The sequence below is a fragment of the Pseudopipra pipra genome, chromosome 3, assembly GCF_036250125.1.
Source record: "Pseudopipra pipra isolate bDixPip1 chromosome 3, bDixPip1.hap1, whole genome shotgun sequence".
In the NCBI taxonomy this organism is placed as follows: domain Eukaryota; kingdom Metazoa; phylum Chordata; class Aves; order Passeriformes; family Pipridae; genus Pseudopipra; species Pseudopipra pipra.
In genome coordinates, this window is record NC_087551.1 from 11,094,281 (window position 1) to 11,117,005 (window position 22,725).

At 41.0% G+C, this 22,725-nt stretch overlaps 1 protein-coding gene across 9 annotated transcripts in view; it reads right to left on the minus strand.

Annotated features, from left to right (window-relative positions):
* Positions 1-22,725, minus strand: part of ATL2 (atlastin GTPase 2) — a 46,839-nt gene that overhangs the window by 9,007 nt on the left and 15,107 nt on the right. For all 9 annotated transcript variants that reach the window (XM_064647747.1, XM_064647746.1, XM_064647755.1 and 6 more), the window contains 7 exons: positions 11,641-11,918; positions 6,927-7,061; positions 5,148-5,252; positions 3,986-4,036; positions 1,870-1,926; positions 776-868; positions 392-530 (listed from right to left, as the gene is read on the minus strand). In XM_064647747.1, coding sequence (XP_064503817.1) covers positions 392-530; positions 776-868; positions 1,870-1,926; positions 3,986-4,036; positions 5,148-5,252; positions 6,927-7,061; positions 11,641-11,918 — 858 coding nt within the window. The remainder of the gene's footprint in view (positions 1-391; positions 531-775; positions 869-1,869; positions 1,927-3,985; positions 4,037-5,147; positions 5,253-6,926; positions 7,062-11,640; positions 11,919-22,725) is intronic.

The window sequence follows — 22,725 nt, forward strand, 5'->3', positions numbered from 1 at the left end:
ATTCTAGAGCCCACCTATGGTTTAGCAAGTTCTTAGAGAAAAGCCTTTCAGGAAAGTAAAATCTTTAATTTTGCAAATTCTCCCCCTGGAGCCCTTAGTTATCTTTGGAACCTTTATTTAATGACCTTGAAATATGTCTCAAATTATCAGATTACAATCAACAGCTAGACACAAAGATATCCATTCCCTCTGCCTGCTTAACTGCTTGATCTTTAAACCACTAAAAGGAACACACAGTGCATATTTCTAGGTTCTGCAGTTTCACCTTTTAGCCTTATATTTTTCCAAGCAGGCATTTCAATAGCCAACCATTGCAGTGTTTAACTTCCATCAGAAAAGAAAACAAACTCAGTGATCTGAATCAAGAAACACAAAATGAAAAGCTTCCTACCATTCAATCTCCCATCAAAATTTGGATTTGTTGCAACTTTAAGACCAGGGTGGGGCAACAGGAAACACCCAAGATTACTGAAACAGGAGTGAATATGCTTCCTTACATTCTGTAGCTCTTCGTGTTGGTTTTGCTTTACCTGAAGGGAAACAAAAAGGCAGTAAGAACTGCTAGCAGTTTTACACTACTGCAATTAAGACTCAATATCATCTTAAAAGCAGTTAAGAGCAAAAAAGTGTAAGTTTTTATTCCTGAATCTAATAACGTCAACTTTGCACACAAATGGAAACATCACAAATGCATTTTATGAGCACAATGAGTCAGTTCATCGTGCATCATTACCTTGACAGCAAGTTCAGACTAGGACTACTGGAGACAACTCACCTGCAATCTTTTCTCTAGGAATTTTTTTCCTCCTTCCAAGCCGTATGCATGTTCATAAGGATAACTCCAATCTCTAATTAAGAACATTAATGTCTGTAACAGGAAGAACAAGAGTAGTGAATGGCTTGCATCGTTTCTAAGGTCAAAAACTCTATCACACAGGTAATTATTTTGTGTACTTGGCTGCTCTAAACATATTGTACATTATATGTAAGTATATTATATAAATAAGGGATTTTGTGTATTTGACTGCTCTAAATGAAGTAGCCTTGTAGTTCTGTGGTGCCAGCTTTTGCTTGTTAAAAAAAAACACCAACCAAACAAGAAACCCACAAATTCAGTCCCAATTGTCTCAAAAAGATAACCTCCCTGTTTCACAGGTTTGCCTTTTGCTATTCCACAAGGATTGCACTGTACTCTCTCCCAGCAGCTGAAGACAGAAGACAAACCTTCACATCACTCTTGTATCCCACGAGAGGCTTTACAAAGAACGCACCTTGTCTGGGACAATCACACTTGGCAGACACAAGGGTCCTAAAATTCACCACTAACAGTAATCGACTTGTACCCTTATAGGTTGAGGAGGACACTTCAGGATGGAAGAGATCTCAGTCACTGGCTCCATGAAGCAGCCTCAAACCCATCTCTGGCCTTGCAAACAATCACTTTTGAGACTTTTAACACTGAAGCCAATAATGCTCCAAGCAAATGACATGCAACATGGCTTTCCTCAATGCCATTTCCTAGAGGCCACGAGACCTTATTTTCAGAGCCACGTGGCACCAGCAAAGACCAATCACACCTCAGAGTAACCAGTAAGAAAGCAGCACAAAATTTTTCTCCTTAACACCTGCACTTGACACTTTGATTCCTTTTACACCTTATAACCCAAGCACAAAGCTATGTTCATGCAAAATCTGATCCTCTTCAGCATTTTTCCATTGTGTTTTTGCCAAACAATGTGGCAACAGTGAAGGAAAATCAGTCTTGCAGAGAACAGGCTAGCTTCAGCCCAACTAATTTATCTCCATAAATTATCCTGAGCTCATTTTCCACACATTCAACTGCTTAAGATCCATTTAACATAGAGTTACCTGAAACGGCTTTTGGTAAATTTCTTCCATAGCTAGTCTTCCATATTCTGTAAACAACTGAAAGAAAGAAGAGTGTAAGGGTGTCATATATAAAACACATTTTCCTATCGTAAAATATTATGTCACTAGAAAATAAAGCATTTAGTCTAAAATCCTATTATGGACTGACAATGGCTAATAAACCTCAATAATGAGTATACCAATCCTCAGTAAAATTCAGGTAGGAGACATGATTTCCATTGGCTTCACAGTGCCATTCCATAACTGTCAACACACTGCAGCTCTAAGTGGGTGGGTTGTGGGCTATTTTCAGAGGAAAGCTGGTTGCATCTTTCAGCAAGCCAGCTTCCAGCACTTGTTTCCTAGGCCAAGGAGGTAAGCCTGTCTAACATTTGCCCCTTACTTCCCACAAAACATTTATTCCTGGAAATCCCCAGGAACTTGGCTAGAGCCAATGTATCAGACATTTAAATACAAGCCAAGTTCAGCAGCTTCTCAGATCTCTGCTTGAGCCCATGACCTTAACTGATAATTGTTCCTTCCCTCCAGTATAAAAGCAAGTGTCAGCTGTCTTCCTCTCATTGCTTTCACCATCTTTAATACCAGCAGCAGCAGCATTCTTCACTGGACTGAGCAGGCCAAACAACCCACAAGAACATGAATTATGGACTGTGCTGGCTGTTTCAGCAGAGTTGATCCATGCCAGCCTCCTTGGAGGTCAAGATGAAGGAAGCATACCAGAATTCTCTAGTACCAGGCAGCTGTTGTTCTGCTTTAAAACTAACTCCTGGAACATCTCAGATAAGTTTCACAGCTGAAGGGATGGTTCCCTCTGTGTTGATCATAAAAGCATCTGAGAATTTAAAAGACTGGTTTAACACAAATCAACTTCCAAGCCCTTGTCCACCCTGAGCAAAAGCAGCTGTAAAGTGGTCAAGTGCCCATATGAGACTGGCTTCTTTGACCCCAACTCCTTACCTCATTCACTTCCCTGCTACATGAAAAAGGCAGTCGGAGACTAACAGTAATTCAGAATTATATAAATTGCTGTTACAACAGAAACTCAGAATTTCCTTCCCTCAGACCATGATTCCTAGCACAACTTTAAATGCATGGGTGTCCCCTACCCACTGCTTATACTTATCATCCTTTTTTTCTCTTCCTTCCCTCACATCTCACCCTCCAGTAAAGGGATTACTCTATTCAGATTCCACTGAGGCTGTTAAAGGACCAAAGTCACAAGGAAAGCCTGGCTTTTAAATAATCATCTACGGATTTTTTTGTTTGCAGTGCTTGATTGGGCTTTTTAGGGCTGTAAGGGGTGTTGGCCCAGTGATACAACCGTGTTAACCAAGAACAGCACCACAAGATTATGTTTAGTTAGTGCTCTTCTACTTCCAGCACTGGCAGCACAGTAGCACTGAAGACACATAGAAGAGTTTTAAGCTGTGACAAGGTCACGGTCTTGGCATTTGTTAATACACAAGCTAGTCTTTAAAGCTACAGGTTTTAAGTTAAGAAGATAAGATTCTTGCACCACTCACATGAAGCCAGACCTTTGACCACAATGTCCCACTAGAGGATAAAAAGCACATGTAAAGCAAACAGCTCTTTCCTGCTTTTATTTCTTAGCAGAAATAAAACTGCAGAAATTTCTCAGCTGAAAAACTAGAGATGGCTTCTGGGTAGAAGACACTCTTTCTGCCCTGACCCAAGTTCCCACATTTCTTTAGAAACTGGTTACAAAATACCATCAGTTTTCCTATTTTAGGGAAAAGGGGGAAACACTGGAATTTTGTCATTAAGCACTTCCATAAATCGTTTTCCTTTCTCATTCCTTCAGGAATTTCAGAACTTGCAATACAGGGACAAACTTTAAAAGAATTAGCCAGATTAGAAGCCTGTACTATTTTACCTCTGTGATGGCCCCACAGAAGCATAAAAGCTTCACAAAGTTGATGCAAACACTGTTTTTACAGACAGTACTACTTTTGGCTTCAGTGTTTTATATGAAGCAGCAAGAGCTCCCAAGTCAGTTACATGAGAAGTAACTCCTAGAACAATGCCAAGATTCTCAGTTCAGGAGCAGCTTAATGTAAGTTCAGCATATTCTTACCTGCAAATGTTGAAGGTCATCTTCCTGAATATTCTGAGACAAGTTATATACCTGAAAGAGACAGTCAGAGAATTACAGTGTAACATGAAACCATTATTTTACATTCATATAGTTTCTTTTGCGTGTCTTGAGTATTTTTGCCCCCCAGGTACACAGAAAAGTCTAACTACCCAAAGGTCAGCAACTAGAAAGGTGTCATAGAACACATCTCAAACAAAAGTCACCTCCTTATTCAAAGTACTAGCAACAAAACCACTGATGACCACCCTAATCCTTCTAGAACCATTTCTTTCCAAGGAAGCAAACCATAAAGGAATCAAGGAAGAATGCTTCAGTCAATCACCACACAGGTGAGACAAGAGAATTAAGAAGGCCTGTTAGCCATCCTCAAGCCTAAGTGCTCTAGGATTCAGTGATCCAGCAGCTGTATCTCTGACACAGAAATAACCAGGTAGTCAATTCACCAGGCTTTTTTGCTTTCAAATCTTCCCAGAGAAATCTGGTTTCATCCAGGGAGATTCATAACTGTTTCAATAGCACAAATAACGAACAGCAATAAACAAAAAGATGCATCAACAACCCAAAACTTATCCTAACCACAGGAACAAACCAACCAGACAAACAATCCACAGGACAGAAGTAGTGTTCTACATACTCCTGTTTGTTTTATGTTGTAGCATGTCTGAAGAAGGTCACTCCTCAAAAACCTGTTCGCTTTTGGCACATTTAAGGCACAAGTTTAAAAGTAGCTCTGAGCATAACACAAGAGAATTGTCAGATTTTTAATTGATGCTTTAACAGTAGAAGCAATTGTAAGTTTAGCTGATCACAGTATAATGTCACCCCAAACTGTATCTAAAGTCTTAAAAAAGATTCTGTAACACATCTGTACACAAGCAGTTGCTACTTTGACATCTTTTGAGGGGGAAGGGATTTCCCAGTTCTGTCAGCAATCTAACTCAGCTTGGCCTTGGATAACCTTAATTCCACTGAGAAACTTATGTAGTTTATGTACTACACTGAAAATAAGACAAAGAATGAAATTTTAAATCACAGTTGGAGGAAGGTGAACTTTCTAGGTGTGGCTTGAGAGATATTCATTGCCTGTTCAGGACAGAGGATTCCTGTCACTGCCATTATTTTCCAGCACAGATATTCTCACCTGGACAGAACTTGTCATGGTGCTCAGAGCAAAAACCGTTGCACAGTCTTTGATAGTGGATTGGCTATCAAAGGCACCTTGGGTATCCATGAGTAGTACAGCAACCTAGAGAGTTTTAAAGAACAGCAATAGTTAACCAAACCATTAACATTTTCATACTCCAGGCCACTGTAATAATTTATGTTTCAAGTAGAGCAAGTCTCTGCCCCTGCACCTACTTACTAAACCTCAGTCAGCTCCCTGCACACATGACACACATGCCTACAGCTGAGTAAACAGCAGCCAGAGGGCCATGTCCTCAGCCTTAAGTCCCTGGCCTTGCCTAGTTACCTTCTCCTACAGAAATAGCCTCCCTTGGCCCAGTGGGGCACAGTGCAGTGGAACTGACAGCTCTTATTCACTGGAAGAACTTCAGTCTCAGCTGCAAATCTATCATAGTTCATCAGAGCTAAGAGTGAGACGTTTACTTTAAAAAAAAAAAATAAATTCTTAAAATAATTATTTTCAGAAGAAAATAAGACAATGTTGACTGTCTGCTGGAATGACAAGGAATGAAGTGAATGAAAAAAAAGTAATCAGTCCAACTCCCATCTTTGGGATCTACTACAATTCCCTTCTGTCAGTTAGAGATGACTGATAAGCAAGAACAAGCGAGTGATTTGTTCCTGGAGCACAAGGAGATCCTCACAACACAACTGGGTTTTAGCCAGAGAAATGTTTGGTTAGCTGTGAAATTTGTTAAAACTTCCTGCACACCAATAAGCCACTATTTTTAAGATCCATGTCCCATATTAATTGGGCATCAGATGTTTCCTTTGCAAATGCAAAGAGTATGAAATTTAAATAACCTAGAACTGACAGCTGAGAACATGAACAGCTCCAAATCACCACCAGTACTATGAAGTATATATTAACATTTACACTTTGTTTCTGCATTAACACCTCCAATCAAACTTTGTAGTTAAACTGACTTAAGAGTTAAAAAAGACACACCAGCTTTGACTAGAATTCGGTTAGTGCTTTTTTTCCCCACTGTTAGACTTAGTCCTTTTTTACAGACTGCTTGTTAAAACTATATAGAAGGACCAGCCTCCAGGCACTGAGGCTGTTTCCAGCGCTTACAGCCATTTCACTAGAACACAACTACAAGATAGAACATATTTTCACCCCTCAAAAACCAGTGTTTGTTACAGACCTGTTTTCACCACAGCATTTGTCTGTATAGGATATTTATAACCATTAAAGTTTTACAACATTCACGGGATAACCCACCCATCAGCCTGGATGGAGTAGACTTTGCCAAAACAAAGTACACTCAGAATGAGACTATTGTTGAATTTTTCTGCTGGGTTGTAATAATCAGTCTCCATCCTTTCACTGATCCTTACATTGATTCCAAATATGTTATGAAGCTTCTCAATGCAAAGGAAAGCAACCATCTTTGCACTGCCACCATGAAACCTATTACATACACCTACTTAAGTCACAGAATCATAAAAATGGTTTAGGTTGGAAGGGATCTTTAAGATCATCTAGTTCCAAGCCCCCTGCCATGGTCAGGGACACCTTCTACTAGACCAGGTTGCTCAGAGCCCTGCTGAACTTGGCCAGAGACACTTCCCAGGATAGGCCATCCACAGCCTCTGTTTTGTTTTTTTTAAAAAAAACAAAAACAAAAAAACCACAACAAAAACACAACTAAATGAAAACAAAAACCCCACACCACCTCCAAAGAAGACCATGAGTAAATCAAGGTAAGTCAAGCACCTAAGCACCTACCTTTGTTCCATTAGGTTTATCAATTACAAACACTTCACTCCAAATCTGAATGCCAGTGGTTTCCCGTTCACATCCACCTCTCCATGTAAACCCAGTCAATGGCTCATTGTTTCCACCTATCCAGCAAGGAGAAGTCTACAAAACAAAAGGAAAAGCTTATGTAAAACCAAGGAGGAGATTTTTATTTTTTTAACATGCTATGTTTTAGCAAACTTCCACATTGTTCTTATATTTTCCTCAGAGCCATTGCAGTTGACAACACTACACAAATATTAAAACACAAAGATACTCTGCTGTGTTTCAAGGATCATCCACAAAGTGAGACTATTGCATTTCAGTGGCTGCACAACTTCTCAGTCACTGAAGAGCATATGTGCACAGTTTGAGTCTCAAGCACTCAGAGCTATGAAGAACAGCTCAGTTTTGTCCACCAATTCCACTCATGCTCTTCTTTTACAGTTGAGAAGACAAACACAGTAGCATGTATTTTAACTAGAGGAACAGCTAAACCTCTACAAGGGACAGAACCCCTGATCTTGACTTAATCCTCTCCCTTCCCCCTCACAAACAGCTGGCTAAACATTTGAGTCTCTGAACTAACAAAAGCCAGTACAAGACTCCCAATGCCATCCTACAGAAGATACAGAGAACAGGCAAGGATCAGAAGATCTACAATCTAGACTTACACAGTTACAAAATAGTTTCCCCTAAGTGATTAGGATTTGAGAGAAAAGGTCAGATTAAGAGTTGGATACGCATCAATCAACCCATCCATATTAAAATTGCCCAGTTTGTGAAATAGTCGAGTACAGTTGGCAGCTAACATTCCTGGCTGAAGGAATTGTAATGAGGTCTTCAAGGACAGGCAACACAGAGCAGTGGCTCACACAGAAGAATCCAGCCATTATATGAGCGCGTTTAACTCAAAAATGTAGTTAATGTACTGGGCAAGAAAGGAGCACGAGCAGCACCCTGAGGAAGTTTCACTGTGATAGGTTTATATACACTGAAATCCTACACAAAAGAAGTGGCAGGCACACAACAGTTTAACTGATGAGGGAAGTTACAGAAAAACCTTTCTTTCACAGGCTGGAACACAGCACAGAAAGAGACATTTAATGAATTTGCCTCAAACTGTCCAGAGTAGATTACTAGCCAGGAAAGTGTCCACTGAGAAGGTCAAGGTGGAAACTTCTCAATTCACTAGGCTATGGGCTCTACATAGCTGACTCTGCACTGGCAGTTTTCAGAAAACAGTTCAAGATATTTCTTCACATTTCAGAAAACAGCATGAGTACCCAGGGTGTGTAAGGAATAAAAATACTTTAAACATCCAAGTGAAAGTGCTTATTTCTAAAAGGGGATGGAGAAAACACCTGCACACTTTCCTTATGTCTAACAGCACGCAGGTAATCAAACAATTCTGCAGCAGCACTCTCCCAAATGCTAACAGTGCCCCACTCAACTCTGCTATTTGGATCAAATGTGAGACAAGCAGATAAAAATTCAGAAAATGAACACAGATATCCAAGTAAAGAGATCTACAGGTCTTTACAGGTAGGTTGTTTGGATTTAGGGTTGGTTGGTTATGCATTTTTTTCCTTTTGTTTATTTTGACAGGACATTTCTACCAGAGAGACTAAGCAAAACCTGAAAAGCTTTCCCCTAGAGTTTTTATCCCAGATGATGCTTATGCTTCCATAGACCATTCTAGAAATCAAAGCTCCAGGCCTGTTTGTGCTTCAGGACACTCCAGGGTACAGTTCTGTGATGCTGAATCATATTTCACATGTACATGTCAGCAGACTGTGGCTTTTTACTTTTTCAAAAGAATCTGTTACGTTATTCAGCAATATGTTCCATTTTTCTTTTATACAAAGATACTTCATCCCATTGTGGTCCAGACATTATCCCTGTTTGTGACAATTCAGACCAAAACTATACATATGGTTTGAAAAGTCCCTCAATGAGCACTAAATACAATCCCATTTGATTTCATATGTGATCTGGACCAAAGGAGACTTTGGTGTTTTAACTGGCACAACTTCACCCGAAGTTGCTTCACCTTATGGACAATGCTCTTAAGCCTGCCTCTAACTGACCTTTGCATCAGTTTGAAGCACTCCTAGCTTGTTACCCCCATCTTTCCTTAGCAGAAACTCAGTATTTTATGTCTCCATCCATCAAGTTGGTTTGAAAGATATTCAAGAGATGGGAAGAGGAAAAAAAGGCCCCTAAAAGATAATTTCTCTAAATTTATTCTACACTAAGGAAAGACCCAATGCAGCTTTATTTGCACAGTGCATTAGTACACAGTGCGCCTTGAAGATTAATTCAAGACAAGGTGACACCTCTGTAAAAAAAAAAAAAAAAAAGCTTTTAAAACTAACCTTACAAGTGTTACTGCACCCAACTCTTAATGAGGCTTAAGATCACAGGATGCTTGCAGCAGCTTGCGGAGCACACAACTGCTGCTGCTCCATTTCAAATGAGCAATCACTACACTAAGTATCAGTGCTTGAAATGAGACGTCCACCTCCCTGAAGTTAGTGAGCAACCTCAGCCACGCCGAGATCCTATCTGACTTCAGCTGGCACTAGTGAGATTTTCAGAATGGCAACTTTTCACATGACCTCCTGCCCTTGGTTTAAGATAAGAAAACAAGATTCTGAAGTTTCTTGGCAAGTTTTTCATCATGCATGTTAATATCCACAGGGCAGGACACCTCAAAATTGCTTGATTAGCCTATGAACTGAATGCAGAGTAGCTTTAGTATTCTGTGCAGGATCCAATATTTAGCTCATAGAAAATACAGACTTTTAATTGAGCCTAACTGAAGATGGAGGGATCAGACTAAGTAATGTAAAACTATACACCTCTCCTCCTGTGCTAAATTTGCATAAGCAGAGGATATCATTTGACTTCACACAACTCAAGAGCGCTCAAAAGAGTAGGTGTTGCACTTATCCTCTCTCATCCCCAACTTCCATCAATCAGTTTGCAGTTCTGATGCTTGTCAAACTCTTTCCCTAGCCCAGTTTACATCACTGAGCTGGCAGGAAAACAGTTTGTCAAAGTGCAGTGTCTTCTAATGCATCACTGAGTTGGATCAGCTCTGCTAAGGGCCTGCAAGCATTACAGCTTCAGAATTTAAGTGCCTGGCCAGAAGCAGCACATGGAGAGCAAGACCTCTCTGCTTTTGTAAGAGATAGTTGTTACAGTAGATGGCCAAGCTTGCCTTTACCTTCAGTTTAAGAGAAACAAGTGGTATTTTGAAGGACACCTAGAGAAAACTGAGAAAAGTGACTGCACAATAAAGGAAACCAAAGCACAATACACAAGGCTGAAACAGCATTTCAATCTGCTTTGCTTTATCAACTTTTGTTTTATTTCACAATCTGAAAGTTAAAGAGTATTTGCTTAAAGCCCAGCTCTCCTGTTTTTGAAAGGAATTAGCACTACCTCTACCCAGCCCAACATCTTGCTCAGACTGCTGTACTTGGGATTTTGGATTTTTCTTTTTTTTTTTGCAGGGGTTATTGGTTTTTTGGGGTTTTTTTTTTTTTGTTCAGTTGGTTTTGTTTGGAACACAGACAGGACACAAGGTGGCTTATACACACACACACAAAAGGCCACTCACTGAACAGCTGTATCAAATGAAACATTTCTCCTCCCTAGGTTAAAAGAGTACTAAGAAGTTGGAAGCACCAGCTTGCTACTCTGTATTCCTCCTACCATATCCTCAGGGTCTTTCTTACAGAGCTCTTGCTAAATCAGTGAGAGGAATTCAATAGCAGGCACTACTGGCATTGAGGGAAGGAAGTCTTCATCTGCCAGCTATCAGCAGTTTCTTTGCAGTACTCCCATGTTTCCTGTAACTGTAGGGTTCATCTTGTTTTCTACTCAAGCCAGCTAGCACAAACTCCAAAGAACAGTGACCAAAAAAGAAATCAGTTCTGGGTTTTTTTAAGAGGTTCAAAGAGCAACAAAACACTGACTTGTCAATATTCACTCTGCAGACTAAAAGGAACAGCACAACCTGTGACAGGCAAAAGTGTATGTTCACAGAAGACCCCACCCCCCCTTCTCCATATAAGCCAAGGGTTCAAAGCATAGGAGTCAAAACACCACCCAAAAGCTACAAACTAAAAGAAGAAATTAAATTTTGCCTCAGGTATTCATTGATCAATAACTTCAAAGGATTTTAAAGGTTACTGGATTGTGTTCAGAGACACATTCCAAGTAGCAAACAGGAAACTTCCTCCTTTTTGCCATACATCAGAATTAAGCAGATTTAGTCCTCCAATAGCTCTCTGGTAAGACTTTTATTTTTGCAATAATGGGTAAAGTGAGTGGTACAATATGATTTCAGGAGATCAAGTCAAAGCAAGACTTCTCCAAGCTACCACATGGACGAGCCCTTCCCCAAAGCTCAGCCAGAAGGCCTCACATTCCCTCATTCAAGTTATTCTCATGTCCACTTAAACCAGGACACCCATAAGTTCCCCTGACAACCACAAGAAAATGTATATTGAAAAACCATCACTTAAATACATTTCTTGGCAGTGCAGAAAGAGTGACTGGCTTCCCCACCCGCCCAAATGAGTAAGAAAAATTTGACCTGCTATATTTGTGCCCAAGTTTACAAATACAAAGGTGAATGACTAAAATACCAAACTGCTTTTCTCCTGCAGGAAAACTCCAAATTACTCACCCTGTTATACATGTATCTAAGCATGAAGTCCAGCAGAAAAGATTTTCCTTTGCGGAAAGCTCCTGCTACAGACACAACTACTATGTTAAGATCTTTAATGTGTTCCTGAAGCAAGATCTTTTCCAATGCTGCTTCATCTAATTCAAAGTTATGGTCATCTTCGTGAGCAAGGACAATCTGTATGGGGCGCGGCTTATCCGATTCCACCTCGTCATCTGAGTCTGGCAGGGCATCTGAGTCAGGTAGAGCATCCTCCTCTTCTTCCTCATAATGCTTACCTGCAAATTGACAGGTGAGAACACATTAGAAAGTCAGAGCTTAGGGCACCAAACATGGTATTTTTGTGGTTTGTGGGGGGTTTTTTGTTTGTTTTTTTGGTTTTTTAAGTGAAGCCTTGAGCTGGGCTTTCATTTCCAGCAGTTGAAGTGATGTTCATGGGAATGCATGTGCACAGCAAAGAGATCCACAGTAATTCCCTGTTCATTTTCATCACCTTTGTGTATAGTCTACATTTCAGACTTCAGCATTCTCTATGTTTTAAAAAAATCACAAAAAAACCTTGATTTTCAGCTTCAAAACCCCTTTTAAAAGCTTCTTAAGTATAATGTCTATTAAAAGTCAATGGTTTTCTTATGTGGGGAAAAAAGGAATAGTTTAAAATAAGCTCCAAAGAGGACCAAAAAAGGCCATTTTGTTATCATCACCTTCTTATACTATTGTAAGGGAGTGGAGGGTGGGGAGAAATGAATGTTTTCTGTCAGTTTTGCTTGCCAACATGTACAAGCAAGACCACTGATCTAGTATGGAACTCCAGGATAACACACACCAGATGCCTACTCTCCTCTCTAATTCCAACACATGATACCTGTTTCAAGTCTCAATACAGGACAGACTTCAGAGCACCTATTCACTGTTTGCAAGAAGAAGATAAACTCTTGAGCATGTTCAAGGCCTAACACTCCTGGGATAAGAAAACCCAAAACCACTGGAAGTAGTGTCTGGCTTCGTACTCTTCCTGTGACGCACTGTTAAGCAAGACTGAGTAACAACTCTTTCATTTCAAAAAGAGTTGAGACTATTTTATACACAATTTCATCATAAATACCCTTTCAGGATCAACCCATAGCTGAAAGAACTGTAACTCAGATTAGATTTAAGTTACTAATGAATTCCAAGGTAACACAGCCCTTCAGAGATACACTATAATAGTACCAATATCCTGTTTTCCCGACCTCTACAATTCAGAAGTTATTGGGTTAGAGGCTTAAAAGAAAACCAAACTGACCTATCCAAGATGAAACCTCCTCTCTTGTTCAAGCACCACAACATCAAAGTTTGCCCCACAGCAGAAACGAACTCTACCATTCCTGATCCCACTTTTCCTAGGAAACATCTGAAAGTGGTTTTGTGCTTACAGAACTGCCTCCTACTCCAGACTTACATTTTGCCACATTCTATTGGAACCCCATGTGCACAAACCTGATCAAGGCAGTTACTTATCTGGAGTTATCACATGGGAATTTAAGTACCCTGTCCCAGCCATGCTTGCAATTTCCAAGCACTGCTCTAACAAAGACAAAGCAGCTGCCACCTCCAGTTACTTGCTGCACTGAGCACAGGTATGGCACATGGCCCCCAAGCTTCCTGAGGAAGAGCAGCCCACAAGAAGTGTTCTCTTGCAGGATGTGTCCATGAGGCACCATGGAACACACCAGTTTCATTCACTTATGGCAGAGAATCTGCCAGTACTTGGAGGATCTGCCAAGTCACTCTTGCCAGACTTCGCATCCAGATACCATCCTCAGCAAGACTTATGAACAGTGCTCCAACACACTCTGTTTTGTGGATATAATGAGACATCTGAGTTGTGACTATGAACGTGAAAAACTGGTAACATGGTGACCCTGGAGTTTTTCCAGCAACCGCCTCTTTATCCAGTTCTGACAACATTTCATTTAATTGCAAATGACGGAAGATGTTTCCATTTCCAAGCATCAAATCTTGTGCTGCCTCAAAGGCCAATGGCACTAAATCTTAAAAAAATTTGGTTTGAATATATTAAGCTAGTGTGGTACTTGGTTTGAACAGGAAGTAAACTTGAATGCTTAAATCCTAAGCATTCAGAAGTAAACTCCAACATTATCCAAGTGGGTGTGCAGAGCAGCCCCCAGCATCATCCTAACTCAAACTGATTGATGAAGCAGGGCAACAAATTGATTATACTAGCAGGCCTGACAACTAGAAGCAGTAACTTTTAAAAGAGAAGTTGTCAGCAGGATATCAAACTATACAAACTACATTGACACAATATTGGTCACCACTTCAGAGGAAAATCTCTCACCTTTGGCCTAAAGCTTTTGTATTCCCAGATATTAAACAAGCACTCTTTTTTGAAAGAGTTTAGAAAACACGCTTTGCCCCATATAGGCAGGATCCTTTGTAGGCCAGAAAACTTGGGAGGATAGCCCAGGTACGAAGGTATGAAGATTTTGACAGTCAGAAAGAATGCCTTCAGTGTCACAGCCTAGAAACATAAAGGGAATAATTCTATTGATAAAAGCATTAAAGTTAGTTCCAAGAAGAGATGCCTGTGTTTTAGCAAACATATTCACACAATGTTTTGAAGACTCTGCTTCTAACACACGTCCCTGGCAACAAGTTTAACTTGTTGACTTAAAACAGCCTTATATTCTTTTATTTAAATGCAGTGAGGTATTGGTTTTGTAAACTATGGCAGACTGCAAAATAGTTTGAAGCTACATCTGTAGCTTTTCTTCATTCACTTGGAGCCTGACATTAACCATCTCATCCTACCTGGAAGTCATCAAAACCCTGGCAAACCTCAAAAACCTCAGAGCTGCAACAGCATCCTTCTGCCACTGCAGAGCACAGCCACCCAATGCCCCTTCAGGCCAACCAGCTTTCTGAACATCAACTAGAATGGCCCTTTATCATTAGTTATTTATAAACAAGTAGATCCTCCCTATCACAAGTAGACAGCACTATCAAGAGCTTACACACAATATGCCCATTAAAAGCTCACAACATCTTGTTAACAGCATTCTGCACCACTGAAGCTCATTAGCTCAGAGGGGACAGGAGACAGGATTCATCTTAGACCCTATTCAACTCCTATTAGATTTCACTTACCAGCAGAAATTGGAAAGTCAAGTCCAGACCATCAAGTTTGTATGTTTGGGGTCAGGTCGGTTTGCTGGCCTTTTTTTTTTTTTTAATAGTCAGCCTAATATATTTGAAAGTTCCCAATCTACCTAGAAAAAAGACCATCATTGCCATCAATCAAGCACTTCAGAGGGTGGAGAACTACAGTGCTGACAGCTGTGAAGGAAACTTGATCCATCCAGAAGAGCTGGTTTGATAACTTCATGCTTGAGTGGCAGAGAACACCCCTCCTTTCAAAATTTTGAACTAGTTAGCAATTACCAGGACAGACACTGCACAAGTTAAGCATGTGAACTATAGAACAAGTGCTACTGCCCGTCCCAGCAGCATAATCAGCATATGCTAACCTGTCAGGTGTTCCTGGCAGACCTCACAGCCTTTTGTGGTCCTTTATGCTGCCTTCTGGCTGCTCACCCTCTTATTCTGGCTAGTCACTGTCTCAGGCAGCACTGGAGTACTTAGGAAGCCTTTCTAGAACGCTTCAGCATCCTGAGCAGAGAGATCATCTTCCACTTCCAAGAATTACTTTCAGTGCAGTCTCTGGAAACAACGGTCAGGACAAGAAGCCCCACTTCACTGTCCAGTTTTCTGCAAAAGCATTGTAGTAAGTTGTCAAAGCAGTTCATAAAATAAACATGCTGACAGCACTGTCGAGTCAGGCCAGGAGATAATGAAATTCAGAACACGAAGCCCTGTTCCTCAGTTCTGTCTCCCTCCTCGCCTGCCCCTGCACAGTCAGACCGTACTACTCAGAATTTAAGCTGATTTGTCCTAAAGCCCAGTCTAAGAACCAGAGACTACCCTAGGTTCTGGCAACAGTCAAATCCCAGCAAATCAAGTATAAAACAGATGAGGACTAACTGCAGAAGAGGTGCCATTCACAGAATGACCACTTCTACAGTGAAGTGTTCCTAGCCAACTGGACAGTAATTTGGACTTGCAAAGTCGATGGCAGCCTCCCTATTATAGGCCTTCATGACAATACGTTTCAGTACTGCTACAGAGGCAACCAAAACAGACTTGTGTTCGGTTGCGGGGTTTGTTTGGTTTTTATAGGATGTCTTAACACTTCGATAAGTCCAGTTCCACCCCAGTAATGGAGTTACCAACCCAGCACATCCACCCCAATACATTCACATTGAGAATGGTTTTTTCAGAGGCATGTTTCATGTTCACAACAGCCAGGCAACGCTGCCTCCTGCCACAGTACTGAAGACAGGCTGGTAGATTCACCCAGCTCAGTCACAGGGTTGGTCTCTATGCTATTGGAAATGTGCACAGAAGACCTGGACCTCAAGCTTTTAATACATACAGAAACACTCTCATCTGTTAAAGCGTATGGCACTAGAACTTGTAGCAGTGTTGCAGGCATTTTTCTTTTTTCAAGATGTTCATCTGACCTTCAGTACTACTGAACTGACAGACTCCATACTATGTTCCTGTCTACTGCTCTGTCTGGAGATGATGCACAAACATCATCAACTGGACCTGCCCCTGAAGTCTGCCATCCTTTCAGGCCTATTACTGTGGCTGTTCACTAATCACTCCCTACTTCATTTTGGCTTCTTCCAACCTGAATTATTCAAATGGAACCTGTGGGCTAATGCACAGTTCTGACTGGCATAATCACTTCCTAACCTGGGTCAAACAGGGTAGGAGACTCAAGAGAAGCAACACTGTACAGCAAGACACAGAAGCAGACAGATTTGAATGGAAGAAAATATAGCCAAGATACTACCACTCAGTTTCCCTATAAACTTCTCACTCCAGTCAGCAACAACTACAGCAGGACTACTGTTTACAGAGATACCAGCTAAGTATCCAGAACAAGCACCATTTGTTGAAATACTAAGCCAGATTTTGAGAACAGTAGCCTCTTGTGTAAGCAGACAGTATTTCAACTGAACAAACTCGACTAAATAACCCATTTCTTAAAGTATGAGGTAAAATGAAAAGCTAATTCCTGCTTCCTCTAAGTACACAGCCAGCAGCTGATGACCTACTTGTCCTGCAGTGTAAGAACACAAGAGTGAAAGCACTCAGCTACACCTGAGTGCTATGAAAATAAGAGACAGTCTGCTCTAAATGCAAATTTCTCCCTTTAAGCACATTAATTGAAATAAAGTACTAACATAGTTACCTTTAAGTTTCAACACAAATACAGCTTGAGCTCTTTAAACACATCATTCATATTCTTTCATAAAGGAAAAAAAAAGCACACACTAATTGCTAAACTCGGTTTTACATACAGTATAGGTTTTTGATCAATAAGCACTGAATGACAACTAGTAACTGCTTCTCTAGGCAGTGGGTTGAACACAAACAACTGTACACAGATGCAAAACAACATTAAAATAAATTTAAATCCTATTTGCTTTTTAGTGGCATAAGACTTGGACTATGAACAAAGCCTAAATAAGGCACTTTCATTAGTGTAGCTGTCTCTCATCAGTACTTCCTTTGCTCTACTACAAGGCTCTATTACAAGGAGTTTCGACACTTCAAGCTGTACATCTTCTGGCTGGTAGCCTTAATATCTTGTTTGTACATAAATCTGCACTTTGCTACAGGTCCAATTTTAAATCAAGACTTCCAGTACCCCTGAATACTTCAGCTTTCAGCATCTTCAGAACTCTTTTTCCTAGTGCTCTACACACACCACACGTTTGCCTCCACACAACAGCGATCCAAGTCTCCTGCTCGTATTTCAACACAGACGCACGATGGGTTTCCCCGCCATCACCTCAGTGGTAAAGAGCAACCAGAAGTGGGCTACACTAACCTCAAACCATCTGGCTTGAAATCTTGTTCAACTTCCTGAGGGAGTTCATGGCTTGATTCAAAATCTTAAAATAAGTTATCATGAGGGAACTGCTGCACTGCATTTAAATGTAATGCATTCTCTCAGAGCTTCACCCAGGAAGTTTTCCTTAGAGAGAAAGGAGAGGAAGTGCTTAAATGTTTCTTGTTTTGGTGTAGTGAAAGAAGTAAAGTGTAGGCATGTGTGAACTGAGTTCCAGAGGACAGAAAAACAGGCTAACCTTCGAACCTTATTTGGACACATCTTCTGGGGGGAAAAAAAAAAAAAAATCAACACTAGATTTAAGCCAGAAAATTGTGCTTGCCTTTCTCCAGCAGTCCCACTCCATGCAATAAACTCACTTGAAAGCTATGGGGCTGCCACAGACCTTAATGCATCACTGCTTTCCTATTTCTGACTAGCAAATACTGCCAAGTAGCTCATTTTAAGGCCAGAAATAATTAAATGTTTTGAATATTTCAGCTATAAATAGCACTGATGAGCTAAGTTCTGAAGATTTGTTTGGACATCCAATAAGACTGACAGAGGAGTAGGGGTGAAGGGGGGAAGACACATTTAACTCTCTCTGTTCCTTCAGGGCAAAGGGATGTTAAAGGGACAGATCTAGAACTGTTACATAAACCGTGAGCTGAAGCGAGAAGTACCTGGAGCTACAATTCTGCCAGGCAAGGGGAAAAAGAAGATACTCTGATGACCTAGATACCTATGAAGCACCATAACTAATCAAACAATAGGCCTGTCTACTCCTAAGTGCCTTAAATTGACTCTCTGTTGAACGGTCTGCATGCATGCAGGAGCTCTCCCCTACACAAAATACTGATAAGATGGCATTTTGCATTCTCCATTTATGGGGACAAAAACATCAGAGAGAGACTTCTTATAATGAAGAGGTGTAGCAAAAAAATTCAACCCTCAAATTCAGCTATTCTCAGCAAATAACTACAAGTACAAGAATGCCAATAAGCAGAGAATAAGACAGAAGCAGCACAATCCCTAACACAACCCAGTAAGTAATATATATATATATATAAATATATATATAAAAATATAAAAGGACTGCTTTTCAGAAAGCATATCATGACCTTGGTAAGAAAGATACTTCTTCATACCTACAAGGAAAAACGTGAAAGGCAGGGATAGTGGCAAAGCATGCTTCTCATCCATCCTTCTTCCCCTCTGCCCAAAACCCAGAGCTATTAATAGCACACTCACTGAAGGACCTAACAGAATCTCTGTCCACAGTAAAGGTTTACCAGTACTTTTCCAGCCCCCTCAGAGAATGCTGTATTAGAATACTAAGGGCAGATGAAAGCACTAAAAGGCCTCTTCCTCACCTTTTCTCCCCTCTTATCCATTACATAGGTTCTTGAGGATGGGAATGAAAATATACAGGATCTGATAGTGTCCTAGTTCACCATTAACTCTGGAAATTGCAAGGGAAAGCCCCTTGTGAACACTGCAAGCGAACTGGATCCTTGCAGGCCACACACACTTAAACCAGGAAAACTTCCACTTGTATTCCAGAGTGATTTTGCTTAAGGTTGTTGCTCACCCAAGAAGTCAGTATTTTCTAATTGGTTTAGGCCATAACTACATTTTATGTACCTTGTATACATTCCTCATGTCAGCAGCCAATAACATGAACAATGATCATCTAACCTAAACCAACATTTTGAGCAAGAACGATAGGGAGAAAAGAATAAGGCGAGAGATGCCAACTGCAGTTACCCCATGTTTGATCTTTAGATTGGCAGTCAGAACAGGTTTAGTCACCCAGATGTAACATGGCCACAGAGGAGCTCAGCAGAAAGCAAGGCAAGTTCTCCCTTTGGCTGTACAGGAAGGTATGCCAAAGGGCCAGGTTTCAGACTTATTTCCAGGATAAACAAGCTGTCAGTCAGGAACACCAATACATTTAAGGAAACATAGTAAGCCAAAGAAACTTCAACTTTTCTTTTTTGATCAAACCATGCTTTTAACAAGCTGAATGGCATCCTGGCTTTTATCAGCAATTACTGTGGCCAGCAGGACCAGGGCAGTGATTGTCCACCTGAACCTAGCACTGGTGAGGCCACGCCTCAAATACTGGGTTCAGTTTTGAGCCACAAGAAAGACACTGAGGTGCTGGAGCATGTCCAGAGAAGGACAAAGAAGCTGGAGAAGGATCTGGAGCACAACTCCGAGGAGGAGCAGCTGAGGCAGCTGGGGGAGTTTAGCCTGGGGAAAGGGAGGCTCAGAGGAGACCTTATCTCTCTCTACAACTACCTGAAAGGATACTGTAGTCAGGCAGGGGTCAGCCTCTTCTCCCAGGTAAAACGTGACAGGAGGAGAAGAAAGGGCCTCAAAGGAAAGGTCTAGATTGGATATTAGGAAACATTTCTTCATGGAAAGGGTGGTCAGGCATTGGAACAGGCTGGCTCAGAAAGTGGTGTTCACAAAACAAGTGGATGTGGCACTTGGGGACATGGTTGTAGTGAACATGGCAGTGCTGTGCTAACGATTGGACTCCATGATCTTAGAGGTCTTTTCCAACCTTAACGATTCTATCATGTTTCTAAGCAAAAGTGACCTTTTAGCCCAGCCTCCAGTTTACACTCAGCTTCCCACCTCCCTTTAAGTTTCTGCAGCTAAGAGCCTTCCAGCCAGTTTTTCCAGCACTGAACTCCAGGATTCTGTTTCATTAGAAAGTTCTACATTTCATTTCAAAGAATAAAGAGCAGTACAAGGAGAGTATTGGTTTACCTTATAAAACTGCCTTATCTAGATCACACAGTTTACACAACTGATATAGTAACTACCTTCAGACACCTTCATGAAGAATTTCAATTTCTTCTCCTTCTCCCTTCTTAACTGTTCTTAACCTGGCAGCGTCACTAACACCCACCAGATGAAAGGGAAGTGTGATGGAAGAAACACAACATGTGTCAACACAACTAACAACCAGACCAACAATGTGAATCAAAACAGGAAAAAGGTTCCACACAAGGCACAATTCAAGAGAAAAATCACATTTTGCATGTGTTCATTTTATCTCTATTGGAGGAAGAGATTTTTCTCACGCAACTACAGCAAAAATAGTTTTTATCAGAGTTCCTGATGCTGAGCACACAGAGGAGGAGGGCTGGATTTCCGTATCACTCTCCTGCAATTAACCCATAATAATTGATATAGTACCTAACTAAATACCTATCCTTCAGTGCCCTGCACCTACTACCACAACTCCTGAGCCTCTGCCAGGCATCACTGCTACTGCTACACGTAAATCCCTTGCTAAGGCAACAGCTCAAAGTACATTAATTCTGCCAACAGGACAGTGCCAGTAACTGCCTCCTCTCCCCGTTGCCTCTTCAAGCCTGTTTCAACAGCACAGCTGAGTCTTAATCACTCACTCAAAGGACTCACCCACTCTTTCCCATTTCCAGCACCATGCTGCCTTTCCTGCTAATTTTGCCACATATCTAATGCTGCTTAGAATCAAGTCAGCTAAACAAACCAAACCAGCAGAAAAGGCAATCCAATACGAACAGCTTCCTACAAACTTTATCACCTCTTAGATAAGAATCCAATGAGCACTGGAACTGAAGACAAACAAAATGCAGAGCTACACAGCTTCCTCTGCAGGGTCGGTTCAGCTGGACTGTTGAACAGTACAGGGCTGCTTCCCTCTCTGTTGGCACCACTGTCCCAGGTCCAAGCACCAACTTATCTTGAACACAAACCGATGTGCTGTGCACTCTACAGCCTCTGAAACAGCTGCGCCAGCACAACTGAGGGGGAGACACAAACTGCTTGACTGGGCACTGGTGCCAAAAGAAAAGTTCAGCTCTGTGACTACAACCTAGTTCAGCTGGAAAATTTCTCCAGATTCTCAAAACTCACAAGCACAGTTAAGAAGTGTGTTCACGTGGAAACTGACTTAGTGATATGTGAGAACACTGCAAACACGGGTAGACAACTGGGCTGTAACTGGATCTGACCATGTGTTGCCAAAGATTTGTCTCGATCTGAAAGTTCAGATTTAGGCTGGGCTAGCCAATACATTTGTTACCCTTCACTTAAGAACACAGTTGCCTTCCTTTACAAATTGAAGTTAGCACTAGTTTCAGTTTTGTCAGTATCCCAGGCTAGGATGTGTAACTGGTGGGAAGACCTTGTGCTTGGCATAGTCCTTCTGGCAACAGAAGAACATTCCCTGGATCATTTCTACTGAATATGCTGTAGCTGCTGTGAGCTGTATCTACTAAAGAATAGATTAATTTTGATTTCAAAATCACTAGTTAAGTTCTCACAGGGACACTGTAAAACATCTACACTTCAGTAGCTCAGTTCCACGCAATAAGCACCTTTGGATGTTCAAAGGGCTCAAGACTTACCCACTTACCTAAGCATCTTTAACATCATTCACAACACTTGACACCATCAGCCACTGCTAGCAAAACAAGCATTTTTCTATTTCAAACTGCATTTTCTCAGGACAGGAAATGCCACTGTCATGTATGCACTGACCAGTCAAGCCTAGTGGTATAGAAGTGAGAGGAATTACCTCTTTTACGCAATCTCAGAGGTAAGACAAGCCACACTTAAAAAGAACAAACACAGAAGGGAGCTGGTTACTACTTCTCTTTACATCAAGTTCTCAAACTTGTCTAAATACATCTAGCCAATCTAACCGCTTTTCTACAAGCCAGCACACCACACCATATGTTGAAACCACAAAAGGTTTAATATACATCTTTCACTTGGGTGGAGAAAGAAGAGAGAAACACAACCCTACAAAGACTGTACGTTTTCACACTCCCCCCCAACCAACAGTTTAGTCTCTGTAGATCATATTTAGTGTCCTCATTCTGTGGATCCATGAAATCTTCCCTTATAACATGTAGAGTAAACACTGGGGAGAAAAGTCCAGGATTAGAAGATGAACTGAAACAGAGATAGACAGCAGTGTGCTCCTCTTCAAAGCTCACAAAAGCTTAATCTAGTCCTAATGCCCTACAGAAATAAGTCAACAACAGATTACACTAAAGAACAGCTTAGTTTGATATTTGATTAATGAAACAGTGATATGTCTGCAACTCAAA